The sequence below is a fragment of the Oratosquilla oratoria genome, chromosome 28 (genome assembly GCF_046742065.1).
Source record: "Oratosquilla oratoria isolate Oo_2021 chromosome 28, ASM4674206v1, whole genome shotgun sequence".
Classification (NCBI taxonomy): domain Eukaryota; kingdom Metazoa; phylum Arthropoda; class Malacostraca; order Stomatopoda; family Squillidae; genus Oratosquilla; species Oratosquilla oratoria.
The window spans coordinates 32,283,782-32,303,809 of record NC_134804.1 but is presented as its reverse complement, the minus strand read 5'-3'; the positions used below and the strand labels follow the sequence as shown (position 1 = coordinate 32,303,809).

The following is a 20,028-nucleotide window of genomic DNA, read 5'->3' as shown; positions in this document are numbered from 1 at the left end:
AGTAGCCTACATACTGTAATATCAAATCAAACTGGGTCGCGATGATGTAAAGTTTGAATATATAGGCTTACCAAACCACTGCGTCTATCCAAACATTATATTTCTCTCACGAAGAAAGTACTTAGGAATAATGAATGTCAACACACTAGCAGCCGTGGGTCAAATGGTGCTAAATCGATAGAATTATGTGACGCCACTGGCTCGCTGCAAGAGGTAGGTAGGTGTAGTCTCGCCGATCGATAAATGCGTATTCAGCATTTTTCATGCCAAACCTTTAATTGGAATAAAACGGCGATTGTAGCTATATATTAATTTCTCTCGTTACATTTGTAAAAAGATATGCAATTATATACCCGTGGATGAAAAAGTAAACAATTCAAAGACGATCAAATTCCATGCAAGCGAACCCATTTTCTATGAACGTTTTCCCTTCCGAGTCGGTTGTGGAAGGTTTCGGGCTCCAGTTGGCGTGGTGCCGGTGGTGGTGTTTCCACACTTGTGGGGCGGGGGAACACTTCCACACCTCCGGAGGTGCCGGCCAGGAAGCCGTCTGTCCTTACACCATCTATCTGTTTCACACTGTACTTGAGAATGACCACAGTCGACACCGGTCACCTGTGTCATACGGTGATGGAATTTAAAGATGAAGTGTTTGCGCGACCCGCCTGCCTCCGTCGGGGGAAGATGTGAGAGCTTCAGTTACTCAAGGTTTACACTCAGTTCCTCGTGACGTGGCCCTCCACCTCATGTCCAAGATGCAGCTGGACAAACTGATTTCCGAGGAGAAGTCCGCCGAGACGTCAAGTGAGGAGGAGAAGAAGAAGAACGCCGAAGAGAAAGGGGAGGAGGAGGAGCAGAAGGAAGACAACGGCGCTGAAGTCAACGATGTAGAGAAGCAGGCGACACCGCTGGAGGACGCTTCTGCAGGGGAAGGGGGTCGGCCTGCGGCAGTTGGCAACCTTGAGGTCATCCAGGAGGGCAAACTGCTCGAAATTTCCGAACTGACTCCAGTGACAGCACCTTCGAGGTCCAACTTCTTCTTCGGGGATTCCTTGGTAAGCGAGTCTTCCTGTTCGTTGTCTTGTCTCTAGTTCAGGAGTACGCTGTCTCTTGTGTCACCAAAAACAGATACCACTGTAATGATCCTTGTACAGTTGGCTTCACTCAGGTGTACTTTGGTGGCTCCCGTCTCTAGCAAAAATGTGAAAGATTATTTTTTCATGTTGGTGTGAATATGAGGCTGAGGACTCCAGCTCATGAATCTACGATCCAAAATAACATCAGCCACTGGAGTATTTACATGTGGTGGCAACTGTACAGTGCCCATCTGCATCTTGAGAACCACATGTGATACCCCTTGCTGTTCTTCCCTGTGTGTACAGTCACGACCAAAAGTTTCGACCCACAGTACAATCCTCACAACGTTAGTATGATTTTTGTGTCGAATACATTATATATTTTCCCATGTAGCATTTAGCTTATGGCTATATAATTTTTCTTAATAGATAAAAAAAAATTGTCAGGCAAAAATGTTAAATTTTTGTATCATGAAAATACTGGATGGATAACAATTTTTGCTCGTGACTGTAGATCTAACGTATCTGTATCATTGATTTGCATCTCTGACGACTCTGTCACTGAACACATCGTACATACGACACCTGGCGATGACAACAACGGACCAGGTGTTTCAACTTTTAATTTAATATTGACACGATTAAACTTGATGTGTGCGCCATCATGCAGAACCACGTACAGATGGTCATATTAACGCTTCAAGTGTGAAGAGCAATTTGGTCCATCGTCAGTCGATTTTATTCAGCTGAGGGAAATTCCTCTCGTTCTCCAAGGGTGCTGGAAAGTGCTGAAGACGTGACAACACTTCACTTCGCTTTCTTTTATTCTTCTAGTCGTCAGATGTTAAACAGAGTTAGGGAGTGCTAGACTATCTAGATCTGACTACAGAAGTGTCCTTAGGGTCGGAAAATACGCTGGATTGAAGAGGGAGTCTGCCTTGCTTGTATTGATGAAATGAAAAAAAAATCTTTGGGAGTGCCATGTTGCTGGTGTTGATATATATATATGTTTTTTTTTTCGCGAAAATACATCTTCAGACGTGAAGTTTGTACATAATATAGTTAATGAAATGTTCTGTAGAACTGCATATTCGTCAGGACAGTTTAGCGATTCGGTGTGCTAATGCTTTGGGTACCTTGCTAAAATGAAACAGATTTATGTATATGTGAATATGCACGCACGCATACACATACATGTATGTATGCATTGTACAGTGTATATGTATGTACTGTACAATGTATATGTAGGTACAGTGTATATGTATGTACACATAGTGTATATGTATGTACAGTGTATTTACCGTATAGAACTGTTGTGAAATGTAAAACACTATCTCGAAAACTGAAGGAAAAATCACAATCACAAGTGAATTTATAGAATATAAATTTACTCGATATTGTAATATATATATATATGTGTGTATATATATATATATATGTATATATATATGTGTGTATATATATATATATATATGTATATATATATATATATATATATATATATATGTATGTATATATATATATGTATGTATATATATATTGTGTATATATACAGTATATATATATATATATACAGTATATATATATATATATGTGTGTGTGTGTATATATTTATTTATATATGTATATATATATATGTATATATACATATGTATATATATATATATATATATACAGTATACATACATATGCATATACATATACATATGTATGTATATATATATATATATATATATATATATATATATATATATATATATGTACATGTATATATATATTATTTTATTTATTTATTTTTTACCTCAGTGCTTGTTTGTCTTATTACGTTGCCTCTGACCCGGGCCGGGGGCGGATAATAGGGATGGCCCCTCATCCACAAGGAATAAAGATGAGAGGGAAAACAAATGGTTGACCGATGGGAGTGGGATGGGTGGGGGTGGGTGCATACCTTGTCTGGCTACCTCCCTTATAAGGGGGGAAGAAGCCTATTGGTATATAGATAGATAAACAAATGAATTTGAAAATAACAAGATATTTCGCACATTTTAAATGATCAAAGCTTGGTGAAGTTAAGATCGTGTCTGGGAGGCGACTGGGAGGACCCGCCAACAACGTCAGCGTCGTCGTCGCTGTGTCTGGAATCCGGTAAAGACTGACTGCTACCAGATCATTTTGGAACATTCAAGGATTTTATTCATTCATTTATTTATCTATCTATTTTGCTAGGTGATCTGAATTGTCGTAACATAACCTCTAGTTTAGAGCTCATTAAGGGATACATTTTGTTAGAGTTTTTATTTTATTTTTAGCAGATTTGTTCTATCGTTATTTTTTTTGACAAGTAATGTTAGACATAAACCTTGTCCTGCTCCAGCTGTTTAAGTGTGTACTGTAGTCTTGACCTATACAGTTTTTGGCATTTTCTGATCTTTAGAACTACGCATTTTTCACTATTGGGATAGATGGGATTGTAGCCGAGTAATAGGGTAACTGAATAAATACAGATTTGGTTATGCATTCAAGTATTTTCTTTATCTTATTTATTTGTCTATGTATTGTTATTTGTTCTTTATTCATTTATTCTTCATGTATTTGTTATTCATATTTACGTATTCATTTTGTAAATCGGTGAATTTTTCAGACTAGGTTAATCCCAAAGCTTAACAAGGTCATGTACTGACCTTTACTTTCTTTTTTTGCATATAAATTTTTGATCCCAATCGATCCACCCCTTTTTTCCTTTTCCCCTAAACGTCGACAACAAAGAAACAAAAGACACTCGACCAAAATGAATGGACCTTCCCCCCGACTTTACCTTCTTCATGCAATCGCTTTTCTTTGTGTCAGGCACGCTGATATGGAGAACGTATTCCATCGGTCGCACATGCATACTTGCACGCGACATTAGGTCACTGACCTGTTACCCGCCCAGGTCACAACACTGCGGGTGTTGTGTCCACGAAGTACATCTCAAGTATAATGCGTGAAAGCGAAGCGAGTGTCCGCCAGGATAGAAGACCTGGTAAACTACCCTCCATAACAAGATCATTAACTCGTTCTACAGCACATAGTTGTCATACAATTTGTTACGCTTTTCGCTCCAATATATATATATATATATATATATATATATATATATATATATATATGTATATATATATATATATATATATATATATATATATATATATATATATATATATATATATATATATATATATATATTCATCATGGTTCATATTCAGGACTAGATTTTTTCCTACCTGCTAGGCATCCAGAACTATTCTGATTTCGATGTTGTTTTAATGTTTGGGAACGTGAACCCAGGTGTAGTGTTCGAGCTTCGACTCGAGAGAGGAGAGAGAGAGAGAGAGAGAGTTTCGTGCGCCGCGTGATGGTGGAGCGCGTGGGAAGAATATTGGATCAAACGGCGGTCAATTCAAGAAACAGGAGTGAGTGAGTGGGTGAGTGTGGGGACGGAAGTAGGGGGAATGGTTGAGTCACGGGACGATGTACTGGACGATTTAGCCCGCTCAGTGGCCGCTAAGTAGATTCGGAAATAACCATATATTGATTGGGTTCCCAGAGAAGCCACGAAAGTCTAGGTATATATTCGCATCCTATACGTATCTTAAGGTCTCATCTCTATATAAATGTATATATGATATATGTGTGCAATATATACTAATATACTGCATAATATATACATATAAAGAAGGGTGTAATTTAAAATGTACTTCTGCACTACTCCATATATTAGCTTGTAAAGAATAGCAACCCCCAAAAATGAGCTTGTAAATATAAATCGCCCCAACCAAACCGAACCTGCACAAACCTAACCATACTCAGAATGAGCTGAAGATGAGCCAAAACCCCAAATATTAGTTTGCAAATGTATACAACCCTCAACTTTCGCGAATCTTTACAAATTCCGCGAAAAAATTATGTAAAATGACCTCTCAACGCGTCTCTCTTCCGTGCTTTGTGATGTTACCCGTTTTACTCCAAACCCCGGCAAGCGATTTAATTCAATTGGGCGGTCCTCCTTTCGAGGGCCAGCTCACAGCCACGACACGAGGTGTTATGCAAGAGTTTGTGAGTCTGTCCTTGCGTACCGTAGGCTTAAAAGTCATCCGACGCTGCCGATGTTCCTCCCTACCCCGCAGAGTTGTGCAGCGTTGCCGTATTTTACTTCACCCCCTCCCCCGTCTTCAAAGCGGCTCCAACCCCACACGATCAGCCTCAATCCGTGAAAGGGGAAAATGGTTTACAGTACAGATGGTTTTCCATTGACAGTGACCTTCTGCAGATGGTGGAAACGCGTTTGAAGTCACACCGTCCTGTCAGAAGTTGAAGTAATTGGTCACACAGCTACGTCGTTAGGCGAGGCTGTGCACGACGCGTCAGAGCACAGAACATGTGCTTTGTCGAGGAATATACGCATCGAGACTATTTAGGCCTTGCTGGCGGCGGAGGAGGGTGGGGGTGGGGGATGGGAGGGGCTTGAGAGAAGCTAGGCACGGCTGAGGCATTGTTGAAGTCAAGGTAGTGTACTTGTTCAAGGCCTTAGTGTTCAGGGCGTGCGCGTCTTATGCAAATATGTACGCATATATATATAACACACACGCACACGCACACACACACACACACACGCACGATGGCGCAGTGGTAGAGTTCCCGGCCGCCACTACGGCGGTCCGGGTTCGAATCTCGCCCAGGGCTGAAATACTTTTAGTATCGCTGCACTGGGAGTCGTTACTCCAACTCTCGTGGGCGTGTAAGGTCACAGCACTATCCATAGATCGGTCATACATGAGCTCTGAGCTCTTCCGGGAGGGAAATAGCTGATGATTACGAGTCCAACACGTGATCCAAGACCTTGAGGGCAGAAGCTACTGGAGTCGCGCAGGATTCTGTGGTTGTGCCAGTAATGTTCCTGATATATGCAGATGATATGAAGGAGGAAACTGACACCAATTCACATGCAGATGATGAAACGGTCTTCAGGAGCCTGAAGGGCATGGGAGAGGGCAGAAGGATCTGGGTGAAATGTATATTGACAGAGTGAGAAATCCGTTTAAATGTGAAGAAATGGAAAATATTGGGAATGAGTAAAAGTAAGCACAGACCATGTGTTGAATGGGAAATAAAACAAAGACAAAAAACAAACAAACGAACAAAAGGACGTGTGAGTAATAGTTCTAGAAAACTTGTCACCAGAGAAAAATGATAAACGGATAAATAAACAAATAAATAAGATATCAATCTGCTCTCAGGGAGACTTGCGAATTGTTGACGAATATAAGAATGGAGTTCCACTACATAAGAAAGATAAGAATGGAGGAGACCGCAAGAGACCGTAAGGCCTACACTAGGGAGTTTCGTGCCCATTACCACTTATCTTCCCCATCCATAAACTTATCTAACTTCTTAAAACAACAGACATTTTCGGCGCTCACTACAAGGTTACTTAGCCTATTCCATTCGTTAACCATTCTATTAATAAACCAGTTCTTGCCTATTTCCTTCTTAAATCTAAATTTGTCCAATTTCAATTTACATGGATTAGGATATGATGGGAAAAACAAAAATACAAAAACAGATTCGTCCCAGATTGGCCTATGCTGCATTGGCGTGGTCTCCACGCATTGAGATATAATCAGAACATAAACTGAAAGAGCTTCAACTAAAACCGGTTCCAGTTCTTGTTGATAGATAATGCGAAGACTAGACATACTGGAACTACCAACGTTAAAAAAGATGGGTGTGGTAGAAGTTATTAAAGCCAGGGGAAGAAAATAATGTTATCGACAAAGAGGACTTTCTAGTGTGAGCTCAGATACCAGAGGCTATGGAAGGAAGCTGAGAAGGGGATGTCCAAAGGAAATTGAAAATGCAGTTTGCCTTATAGAACCATTGGTTTATGAAATTATATGGAAAAATAACACAATTTAATAACATGAAGAATCAAGGCCACATTTGACCAATGGGAACGCAGAGACAGTGTACTGTAGATGCAATTAGGTAGGCACAATAGACACACACACACACACACGCACACACACACGCACACACACACACATTTACTGGTATAGTGGTCCCTCGGACCGCTCACTCAATAGTCCCAAGTTCTATTCCCGCCCAGGGATTGAAAAAGCAAGTCGTCACTGCTTTCAAGGGCATGGCGTGTGTATGTGTGTGTGTTCTGTAAGCATGGAACTCTCTTTCGAAGGGTAATTGCTGTCGATCATGAGCTCAGTACGTGATCCAAGGCTATGTTTACTCTCACGCACATACACATACACACACACGTGTACACAAACGCAAGTAAATGCACGCACACATGCATTGCACATCGATATGATCGGCTGTTGCTACACTAGTATCCGATTGCATATGTAACTGTGATTGCTCGCCCACACACTAAACAGAGAACACACACACACACACACACACACACACACACGAAACGGAGGAACACACGCGTACGCACGCACACACAAAACAGAGGAACACACACGCGTGCGCACACACACGAAACAGAGAAACACACACACACACACACACACACACAGAGAGAGAGAGAGAGAGAGAACAGCAAAACACAATATTTAATTGGCGCAGCTTTCGTCTTTTTAAAATTTTCCTCGTTATCTAAATCTTCTCTTTCTAAGAATGCTTCTTACACGAGGAAGCAGTTGGGATGATTGGCGTCCAAATTAAGTAAATAATAGGATGGAAACTCGTTTTCTGACGCAATTTTAAGAGAAGAGAATCGGAATTTCTTATTACCCCTTATGGCAATGCTCATTTGTCCCACAGGGAAAAAGCATGGGATTTGGGATTCGAACCTGTGGTTCAATCTATTGTTCTATAATTGCGGTACACTATTCCAGGTGTCTGATAACTTGCCGAAGATTTTTTTTATTGAACAAAACCCTCAATGATATATAATTCAATTAAGATAAAATATCAGGGGTCATGCATCCACACGAAGTAGATAAAGGGACGTAGAACATGGGAAACGAAAGAAAATGAGGTTCAGCTGAAATAGAGAACTACGCAGACTCCAGTGGGCAACATCAGATCAACTGGCGCCCTGGGAGGAGGAGGAGGAGGGTGGGGGAGGGGGGCAGGTACCGGGTACATATGAACCGCAAGTACGACCCGCTACCCCGCAAGTTAACGAGCATGCGGGTTGACGTCTGTACTAATACGAGGCCGTGTAATTTGTATTTCGTCGCAGATGATCCAGGGATTCTATCCTTAAGAAAGAAATGAGGAATAGTGAATTCTTAGAAATGATCAGCATTCTTCCGTGAGTGGAGATGAGTCTATGGTCACAAAGGAATGCTACGTGACTCTGGTCCTTAAGGGTGTCTTATGATTATGCAGGAAAGGGCGTGCAATGAAAATGCCTACCACGGTCAGTATAACCTAGTTTACACGGGGCAACCTGAGAAGCAAGTCAAGTGTGCAAGTCACCCGAACTGGATAGGACAGCGAGAAAGTACATGTTCACACAGGTCAAGTCAGAGACAAGTGGTTGCTCACTTTCCTTTCCAGTATCGGGTGACTTGCACTCTTGACTTGCCTCTCAGCTTGCCCCGTGTAAACAAGGCAAGCAGTGTCAGGCATTCCAGTCTACCAGTCTTGGAAAGGATAGAAGCGCTGGTAAACAGCAGTTCATAAAGCCTCGTTTACACGGGGCAAGTCAAGAGGCAAGTCAAGTGTGACAACTTGTCCCTGACTAGTTTTCCTCCCGAGTTCAAGTAACTTGTACACTTGACTTCCCTCTCGTCTTGTGTAAACAGTAGTCCATAACAACAACAGTCAAGGTTGAAACCGATTTTTGGTCCCGGCTTAGTATGTGATCTGCATGCATGTTTCTGGTAATATAGTATGTGATATACATGCCGATATGGTATAGCTTGTGACCTACATTAATTCACATGTGGTGGGAAGTTCTGGTAAGGTGGAGTATACCATAGAGTTTTTTTTTTTCGTATATAATCAAACCTGTGTTCCTCTCTTTCGTCCGGTTGGTTTGGTATATAAACCAAACAAAATTTTATTATTTAAATACTTTTAGTCCTGAACCCATTGAGAGAAGCCAGGATGAGGGCCAAAGAATTTTACACACAGGTTATTCGAGATGAAGAAGCGGCTGTAGAATTTCTTCGACGATATGACCTTCTTGGTGAACTGATATTGGACCATGCAATAGCTTAAAACGAGGAAAAGTAAAAGGTGAAAGCCGTTTGTCGATGCACGAAGAAAATCAATTATAAATTGACATTATGTGAAATTCAGAACTCTTTTTTTTATTATGTAAAAGATCAGTCATTTAATTCAACTGAAGAAATGACTGGAAAGACCAGGAGTGTTATATGCGACTAATTTATGGCCCAGTCACACCAAGCTTACGACCTGTTTCCGACCACCGGCGACCAGGCTGATTTGTGCTGTTCCTTTGTCTATAAAAAGAATTCAAGGCAATGTAATGAATCTCCCTTCGTCATGAAGATGAACATGAAATAGCCACCTGGCGCTAACCATGAGAGAAACAAAAGTGCCACCGTTGAAGGTGGTCGGAAACAGGTCCTAAGCTTGGTGTGACTGGGGCTTTAATATGTGCAAGGAGGTCTGTTCCTCAATTGTGTCTGTCGATAACAGAGGAAAAATGGAGGGAGCTGACGAAAATCCTGTTTAGTTAGATGAGGGACGTTTTGCTGGAAGAAGGGGATAAATCTAGATCGTCTTCTTAGCGGTGATCAAAGACCCGAATCAAATGACAGTGAGGCAGATGTTGTTAATAATAGAAATCATGGACGAAGAATGGATGGTCCATGGGTCTTTGGACTTATTAAAAATGGCTTAGACTGTCGCTATTTTTCTGTTCCAAAAAGAGACAGACTTACTCCAGAGTCAATCATATTATCCTAAGAGAAGTGCAAGCAGGCCCCGTCATCCACTCAGATGAATTGTCGGCATATTCGAATCTAAATAGATATTACATCCATTCCACCATTAACCACCAGCAAAGCTATGTTAATAGTCAACATCGAGCGGTCGGGGCTTTAAGCTAAAATTCGACTTAAAAAAAAAAGTGTTCCATTGCAAACATTTCAATTTCATTTAGACTTCATTTGTTGGAAGATTTTAGGATCAAATGAGCAAAATATCTTTATTGCATTTTTAATTGACATCCGTGCTGTATACAAATAGTCACAATATTCATGTTTCTAGTATGAAATAAAAACCTTTTTTTTCTTAATGCTTAACTCACTCCTCTAATTATAATTGCAAATTTATAAGAATATTTTGAATGTAGATCACAAGCTGGTCTAGATTTAAGTTGTTATAAATCACTGTTTTTTTCTGGTCTTCTTAGTTTGGTTTTATATCTCATTTCTTTTGTTTTCTATTTTATATTCTTAATAATTCACTCATTGTTTATTTTGGCATATGGAACCCGCCATAACAGTGGAATAAGAACAAATCACAAGTGAAATGATGTCCACGAAATTGATTTCTCTACATTTAACAAATCCAACAAACACAGGCGACTTCTGCCGGTCATGGAACTTCCAACACATAAGGCAAAAGTGACGGTTTTGGTCGCAGCTAAGCTCCTCCAGGCGTAAACTCGCCTTTGATGAATTGTTTTTAATCTTGATATATATATATATATATATATATATATATATATATACATATAAACAACCACAACGCACCTTAATTCTAAGCCATCAACATCGGGAGACCAATGGAGGCCACATGCAGAAATTGAAATGCGGTACTGCCGAGGACTCGAACTCAGCGATCACATAACAAGTGCCGTAGTAACTAACCAACTACGCTAATGTATATATGTATATATATATATATTTATATATATATATATATATATATATATATATATATATATACAGCAGCGATGCGCCTTCTCTATCCCCCTTGCGTTCTGTAATCATACATGAACACACAGTGGTAGCGTTCGCAACTGCTAACCCAGCGGTCCGACTTCAAACCCTGCCCATGGCTGAAATAATTTCAGTATCACTGCGCTGTAAGCCTTTACTTTAACTTTCGTGGGCGGGGAGTTAGGTGTGTGTGTGTGTGTGTGTGTGTGTGTGTGTGTGTGTGTGTGTGTGTGTGTGTGTGTGTGTGTGTGTGTGTGTGTGTGTGTGTGTGTGTGTGTGTGTGTGTGTGTGTGTGTGTGTGCCTGCGCGCCAGGTCACAGCATTATCCATAGATCGGTCATACACGAGCTCTGAGCTCTCATCCAACACGTGATCCAAGACCATGGTGACTCACACTCACACCCACACCCACACACACACACCCACCCACACACACACACACACACAGTGAATGAATGGTGGACGAATTGTAACTTGTTCCACCTGTGCTCTGTTCTCTAGCACACTTTGTTCTTTGTGTCGCTTGTTCTTGTTTTTCACTTTCGTTCTTCTCCTACATCGCTGGCTGTCACCATTTCTCTTTGGTATCTTCTGAGCGGATTAGGGCGTCGTTACCTGCGGCGAAGGTCGAAAGGATGGTGGTTCGAACCGTGCCACCGGCGAAGTTAAACCAAGGGTATGGATAATTAAATTCCACGCTACAAAGTCTTCTGTGAGGGGCACCGTCCTAGCCTCCCGATAGAGGGGAGTTTGTGACGTTAAACCATATCATCATCATCATCATCATCATCTTCTTTACTCCGTTTTCTTTATTATCTGGATAGAAACATCAGTGATCTACAGTCTACAACATTCAAACAGGTGTATACATGAATAAATGAATAAATAAATAGATAGATAAATAAATCCACGCATAAATAAATCAATAAAATTAATGAATAGATATATGGATAAACTTAAATAGATCGGTATATCAATGAATGTGTCGCAAGTATATTTGAGGGATTGACTCCACAAAGACGAAAAAATATGAGACGAATGGAAATTTTATAGGAAGAAGAGAAAGGTAGTAGAGATCAAACGTTTGGAAAAAAAACAACAACGAAAGAAGGGAAAAGAGAGGGTGATAGAGGAGAATTGGGGAGGGAAGGAGGAGGATAAAGAAGAGATAGAAGGAGAGGAAAGATGATTTGGTGATAGTAACAGCAGACGAAGAGAGGGAGGGAAGAGGGGGTAATGTGACCCGTTTGTTATACAGCCCGTTTAGTTTATTATTCTGTAACAGATAGTTTCAATATAGGAAATTTGTATACTGTTAACGATGAGGGAAGACTATTAACCAAACCTATATTGTTACAACACGGGATGGGGAAAGATAGGAGATAGCAAGATAGGGGAGGGAAAGCTGGAAACGAAAGGATGCTTAGGACATGGAAAGGGAAGAGGGATGGACAAAGACAGGGGAGAGGGGAAAGGATAGGGGAGAGGTGGAGGGAGAGGGAGAGTGGGAGGGGGAGGGTCCAAAGCCTTTGACACAGCTGTTCATACGAGGTACAGGATGCCAGTGTCATCATATTAACCTCCTTTAAACCCCAATATCCTCTGTTCTCCACAGTCCCCTTCCCGTCCTCCCTTCCCCCCCCTCCCCCACTTTGTCTCATCAATTCTACATCTACTGCTTGGAACCTGTTTTTGCAACTGGTTCCTACCAGACCCTTTCGAGGAGTCAGGATATTACTCTCGGGGTCTCAATGAATGCCACAGCGTGATTGGTTCATGTCACGGCGTCGTACGCAGCCACCCGAGGTGTGACGTCATCGAATGTGGTGACGTAACTGGTTATTTTTGTATCGGTGTGGACCATGGCAGTGCAAATAATCTCTTGTCTATTTGTGGTGAGCAAATTTAAATGTTTCCATCCACCCCTCCTCCCTTTTGCATCGCACGGGAGCAACGCTGTCATTCGCAAATTGCTGAAATCGTTATACTGGAAAGATGGTTAAAAATGGAATTATCATCAGATTTATACCTTTAGAAATATACATAAGAATAAGATCTCATTGTTCTTCATGTTTTTTTTTATTAGCGTTCCTGTCGGTCTTACGTCAATTTTACTTGTTTTTCCCATTTTTCATTTGGAAAGGTTTTCTGTTTTTTCTTGCTCGACTGATGACGTCATGTCGCGTTGAGTAGGAACGCAAAGCGCGCGAACGTTACTTTAAGCTTGCCGGATCGATAGAAAGCACATTCAAGCTAGCAGTACACCATCTGTTCCCCTTGCAATGAAAGAAATACTGTAAACTGTTTTTGTCTTTTTCACCATTTTTAGGGGAGTGTATGTTCGTCCTTTTATTTCACATATTCATTTTATTTATTTGTTTATTCATTTATTTATCTATCTAATTTATCTATTCATTTTTACACTAATTTTCTCTGGTTGTCCATCTCTACGTCGCCATTTTTGTGTCTATTTTTCTCAAATGTATTTACCTAATTATGATATACAGGATGAAAGCCTATACTCGTGGAACCCCGTCTCTACCTCCATCGGTCAAAGTTGACTTTAGAATTGTTTGTTGTCTGGACTGAACTTTTTATTTTCCTATTGTTCTACGAATCAATGTATCGGCACAAAAAGTATATATGTATTTCTTAATATTCTTCAAATATCTTGTATGATTTTTTTCTTTCAATGTCCTTTGTGTGTGTGTCTGATTCATCATGGTCATCATGGTTTTGGATCACGTGTTGGACTCGTGATCGACAGCTACATCCCTCTCGGAAGAGAGCTCAGAGCTCATATAGTATATGACTGATCTATGGGTAATGTTGTGACTTCGCACGCACACACACACAACCAACTCACCTCCCATGAGTGTTGGAGTAACGACTCGCAGCGCAGCGATACTGAAATTATCTCAGCCCTGGGCCGGATTCGAACTCGGACCGCTGTAGCAGCACTTGCGAACGCTACAACTGCGTCGTCGAGACGTGTGTGTGTGTGTGTGTGTGTGTGTGTGTGTGTGTGTGTGTGTGTGTATGTGTGCATGCACATCTGTCAGGTGCAGTAATGGGCATACATGCTCGCTGAAGTGCACACACACACACACACACACACACACACACACACACACACACATACACAGAGAAACGTGTTTATATATTTTTATTTTTTTGTACGTAAGAAAAAACGAGAGAGGACAGAAACTGAGTTGTGAGTGTGCGTACACAAGGCAAGAATGTACACGTGTTCGTGCGTGTGTACATATTTCCATTCCCCTTGGCGGGGCAGCTTAGTTTCTGCAGGGCAAGTGAACAGCAGCGCTTCAACGTCTAGGGACTTTCCCCCCAGATTGGGATTTTTGACCAGTTTAGGGGGCAGTTGGAAAACTGTGATTTCTGTGAATCTAAGGCGTAGCCTTGGAAGGTTTTGTATTCTATTTTTCTAGTTTCACGACACATATAAAGAAGTGTGCAGTGTAAATTCAAACTTCTGTTTAGTTCTACTCTCATGTATTTTATGTATATGAAAAAGCATGTTATCTTCATTTTCTAACAATTTCCTAATATCCAAGAAATTTACGTAACCAGAAGGAGAAGGTTTTGATAAGGTTTTTTAGTCCTAGGGCCTTTATTATTTACCCCAGGAAATCTTTTTAAATTTGAGGGATTTTTGTCTCGCCTAGGGATATTTCCGCGCGGGGCTAGGGAATTTCTGGTCTTGCGAGTGCTGCAACGAACCGAGTCGAGGTACTGGATAGTGTCACTGTTGGCGCGGTGGTGGAAAGTGGAGGCGGGCGACCTCTGCCTCTCGAGATTCTTCACTGAACTTGCTGACAACTTCGACAAATAGCTAAACGAAAAGACCCAACGTCATTCGAACGGCCCACCATGTTTCTGAACCATTTGTGGACAACTTGTGGTGATAGGTGCTTATTTATTGTTAATACCTCAAGCAACCGCGATTGAAAAGTAAGCGGGTTTTAGTGTTTTAAGTAGTGAGCGTTAAGTTGGTGGTCAACGCTTAAAGTACAATCGGTAGCTCGTAAGTTGATGCAAGTCAGGAAGCTTGGTTGAGAAGATAACTTGGAAGTCAGGAAGTGAGACGACGACGACGGTTGAACATCGTTTCCTGTTTATTTAAAATCGACTTTGCTGAAGATCCCAATGCGGTCTCCAGTCAACTCAGACAACAAACTCAAAAACATGGTATGCTATCTCAACACTTTTACTCTCTAATTACTTATTTGCGTATTTATTTTTATATGTCTGTTTATTTTGTTTATTTATTTTTTATTCATTATTTATGTATTTGTACGATCCCCAATTAACTCTTATGACAAACTCTAAAACATGGTATGCTTCGTCAACACTTTATTGATTTATGTGTTTATTTGTTTGTTTATTTGTTTATATATGTATTTATTTGTCGAATCCATCAGCTGCTCCTAGCTTCTACACCTCTTGCCCTAGCAGCCCAAGCACACAGTGGAAAGGTAACGACCTAAGTCATCACTAGGCGCCTCGCGGCGTGAGCGCCTTTCTTGAGTGATGTTGCGTGTCACAAGGTAGACCAGCCCAACCGCCTTGCCCCCCCCCTAACCACCCTCGGGGGTCAGTTTTCACAGCGTTCTTGACCTCATCGTCGCTCGCCGTATAAGTCGATGAGTTGGCTTGCCTCTTCTTAGCTACCAAGACGGGGATGGGGGGACAAAGACGCACAAACCAAGGCTCTAGGTGACAGAGTGAAAGGAAAAGGGTTCTACTCCAGTATCACGCGAACATAATTTTCATTTCTTTCTTTCTTTTTACATTTGAAAGGTCTTTTTTCTATGGAGTAGTTACGTTAGGTTAGGTTAGGTTAAGGTAGGAGTTATTAGACGTAAGTTTCATGTTAGATATCCGTGTTTGTGTGATTATGGAATTTTACTTAGTACAACCCGGTACAGAAAGAAGGTTTAATCAAGATATGTCGAATCCCTTCGGCAGGTGTAACTGAATAAAATCCCCTGGCGTCAGTCAGAGTCAAAAGAAAAGGATCACTCGGTACGAAAGGAAGTGACCATTTCACTGAGAAAGCGCCTGTACATCATTATAGCTGAATAAAATCGTCTGGCGCTCGCCAGAATAAAGCATAAGAACATAAGAATGAAGGAGACTGCAAAAGACTATAAGGCCTACACTAAGCAGTTCCATGTCCCTTACCACCTGCCATACCCATCCATAAAGTTACCTTCCCTTAAAACAACTAATGGATTCAGCGCTCACTGTTACTAAACCATTTCTTGCCTATTTCTTTCTTGAACCTAAATTTGTCCAATGTAAATCCCTTACTACGAGTCCTGCCTTGCTGTCTTAATATGATGACCTTGCCTGTATCATCCTTGTAGCCCTTGACCCAACGCGTATAAAGGGGTGTTGTCACAGCGAGGGCGTCGGACCTTTCCTTTCACAGGTTGGGTTTCCTTTGGGTGACCTGAGGTCATGAAACCGCCCGAAGGGATTTCTCGCGATACTCTCCTCTGGGCAGGCGGGTCAGGGTTTCGTTACTAGCACCAAAGGTCAAGGGGATGGCGATACGACCCCTGTCACCGGCGAAGTTGAACCAAGGGCAGGGTTCACTGAATTCCAAGTTACAAAGTCCTCTGTAAGGGGCATCGTCCCAGCCTTCCGATAGAGGGAGGTTTGTGACGTTAAACCGTATTATCATCATCATCATCTCTCCCCTGCGGTCACTCGGTCAGATCGGATCCTCCTCTGGTCCTCGAAAGCTCCTGAAGGAGGACCCTCGAGGAAGTAAAGTCCAGTGGTTCTCAACCTTTTTCCACTTCATTCATTCCTTCTCGAATTTTCAACATTCATGTGTCTCCTCTTCATTTTTCTCCCAAAACCCACTCCACCAAAAACGTAAATAACAATGATAATAATAATGATAACAATAAAACCAAACAAAATGTTGATGAAGAGAAACCCTAAGCTTTATTACAAAGGTTACAATCATAAATATCTACTGCCAGGACAGAGTAATGGAAGTCTTTTTTCCAGAATCCTCACTATATAGAAATGTATATTTTGTGACAGCAAGTCTTGCCACCACCACCCCACCCGCACCCCCCGAATTTGTTGCTATGGGTCCCTTTGGGTGGCCCCATGGTCGCCAGGTTGAGAATCACTGAATTAAACCAACAGACGAAACCAAATAACACACGGCAGCGGTGGGAGGTTGTCCACAAGGCTAGAAGCGCTGGTAAACAACATCCAGTGAGAACAAGTCTTAGAGGAGGAGGCTTCTTCGATGTTGGGTAGAATCGTGGTAAATGTACTCGATGTCTCTAGTTTGAACACATGACAAAACACCAACCGACAAAACCCCAATCTGCATAGCAGACAGAAACCCCAATAGGAAAATTGGAGGAGGGGGAGGATATAACCTAACCTACTGATTGGGGTTTTGTCCGTTGGGGTATTGCCCGTTTAACCCCTCGTTTTTGGTGTGCGAATGTCTGTGCCATCATCTCATATGACTTTTGGTTTTAGGAATCCAAGTCGGCGTCTTTGAAACGACTCAAGATACAGCTCACTTGGGAAGGTCACTCACAGTACTTAAGGTTACGTTCACAAGTCTTGATGTCAAATCGGATTCACCTAACCAAAACGCACAAGGAAAGTCCCTGTCATTTATATGATCCTTGTTCTAGGCTTTGTCTTTCCTTGCAGTATTAACCCCGGGATGAGGATCATAACAATAGGATCTAGACCTTTATCATAGTTTCGTATACCTCTTCTCAGTGTACATTTTTCTTTTCTTTTTTCTCTGTTTCCTCTACGTATAAGAGAAGTTCTAAACCATTCCGATAAGCCATACGCATATGTCCACGCAACTTATCTTCTCGACATGACCTTATTTGGAGTATTAGCAACATCTTGCTGAAAGTGACATCGTGAAAAATGAACTGGAGAATGATAAAGGAGTGACGACAATAAAGAAAAAATTTCTCTCAATTCACTTTGAGTGATAAAGATAATATAAGCTGATAAGTGGGTGCGGTGACTTGATCTGGCGAATTTATGCTGACGACTGAATCATAACAACAGAACTTTCCTCGCGCGCGCGCACACACACACACACACACACACACACACACACACACACACACACACGCAGCCTAGGATAGAAGCGCTGGTGAATATTGTTGATGAAATGCAGTCCTGACGGACATAATATGCTAATGGCGGAGTGCCACAAGGACAAGTGAAAACGCCTCCTGATTGACAACAACTACAGAAGACGTGCTACTTAAGATGACAGGGACAATTTAAGAAAGTCTACAACTCTGGGTAGTGAGTGAGAAATCGAGTTTCTCCTCACATGAATGACTGAAATCGCCCTGGTGTTTTCTTAAAAAAATTATAATAAATAGATAAATTAATGCATCCCCAACAAAAGGTCATCGTGGATTAAAAACTGCAATTATTCCGCTACCTAGGTAGGGAGTTACCACATGTGAATAAAATCACTTGGCGACAGTCAAAATAAACAAGAATTTCCTCGAGAATAGATCGATTGAGCTTTCAATTTTTGGGTAATGATTGAGGGAGGGAGGGAAGGAGGGATTTCCCTCTGATGAATAGAATAGGCGACAACCAAAGTGAATACGCACTGTTTACATGAAGAATCGTCACCCCAGACTTCGACAGGGAGACAATTCTTCATGTGGGATATCCTAGGGTGACAATTCTTCATGTGGGCCACCCTGCGTTTACGATTCTTCGGTTGTGTAAGCTGATGACAAAAAGCATAACCCGCATTCAACCTACCCTAACCTAATCTAATCTAATATTCCACTATTGATATTCGGCTTACTGGGGTAACAATTCTTCAGGTGGGATCTGATGAATTGACAATTCTTCATGTGAGCGTCCTGGGGTGACAACTCTTCATGTGATCCAAATTCTCTTCTTCTTAGCGCCTGACGATTTCATTCAGCTTAAGGCACACAGGACCTCGATCTTGCAGGACTCTTTCTCAACCCCTTTGCTACAGTGGACTTCTTCATATTCTATCCTGGCTACAGCCGAAGGATCTTCTTCGGTTGAGCGGAAGGAGGAGGGGCAGGACCTTCCCGCTGAAAGAGTTCAGTGAGTCATAGCCACAGGGAGATCGATGGACCGAACCTTACGTCTGGTGTCTGCTCGGCAAGCCACGTGCTGTCCCGGCTTTCCATGCAGGTCATGAGGAGCCATGAGAGCGGGGAAGGGAGTTTCCTCTAGAAGCGTGGGGAATGGTCTTTCCTCTTCCTCACGCTCATGGGGAAATACGTGGTACCAGGAACTCGGGTTTGAGTACCTGTCCACTTCATTACACACACACACACACACACACACACACACACACACACACACACACACACACACACACACACACACACACACATATACACATTCTCTCTCTCTCTCTCTCTCTCTCGACATTTAACTTTTTAGCTTCTGGAAGGGAATGGTCCCTTTAAATGATTGCAATCGTTTGGCTCTGTCCCCCCCCCCCAAAAAAAAAGAAGAGAATAAATAAATAAATAAGTACACAATTTTGTTTTTTGGAAATACAGAGTGAAACAACAGACACGCAACACTTTATACTTTTTTTTTGTCTCTAGCTCGAGATTGTCTACTAGGATAGAAGCGCTGGTAAACTACAGGCGATAACAACACCTCCCGCGCTGGTCTCGCATTCCCTTGGGTTCGAATCCCGCACCTCTCTCCAATTCCATGCAGTGAATGTTTCTTACCTGTCCGAACAGTCCCTAAAGCCGCATAACAGGCCAAAGGTGACGGCTTCGGCCGCAGCTACTCAGCGCCTCCTGACGTAGGCTCCTCACTACCTCACGCACGAACCTTTGGCCCCGAGTGTGCGTCTCCAAGGACCAACGTGACGCAACGTTCTGCAGTCGTCCTCATCGAACTCAGATCGAAAGTTCGCAAAGAAGAGTTCGAGATCACTTCACCTAATACCTTCCAATGACATCTGA

General features: G+C 41.8%; 1 protein-coding gene across 3 annotated transcripts in view; it reads left to right on the top strand.

The window, feature by feature from the left end:
* Positions 1 to 489: 489 nt before the first annotated feature.
* The window catches only part of LOC143040290 (monocarboxylate transporter 14-like), a 123,042-nt gene continuing 103,503 nt past the window's right edge, over positions 490 to 20,028 (top strand). The window contains exon 1 of one of the 3 annotated variants that reach the window (XM_076211139.1): positions 490 to 1,055. In XM_076211139.1, the coding sequence (XP_076067254.1) occupies positions 747 to 1,055 (309 nt within the window). In that variant the 5' untranslated portion in view covers positions 490 to 746. Of the gene's footprint in view, positions 1,056 to 14,767; positions 15,212 to 20,028 lie in introns of those variants that run through there. The other 2 variants (XM_076211138.1, XM_076211142.1) reach the window with 2 other exon arrangements.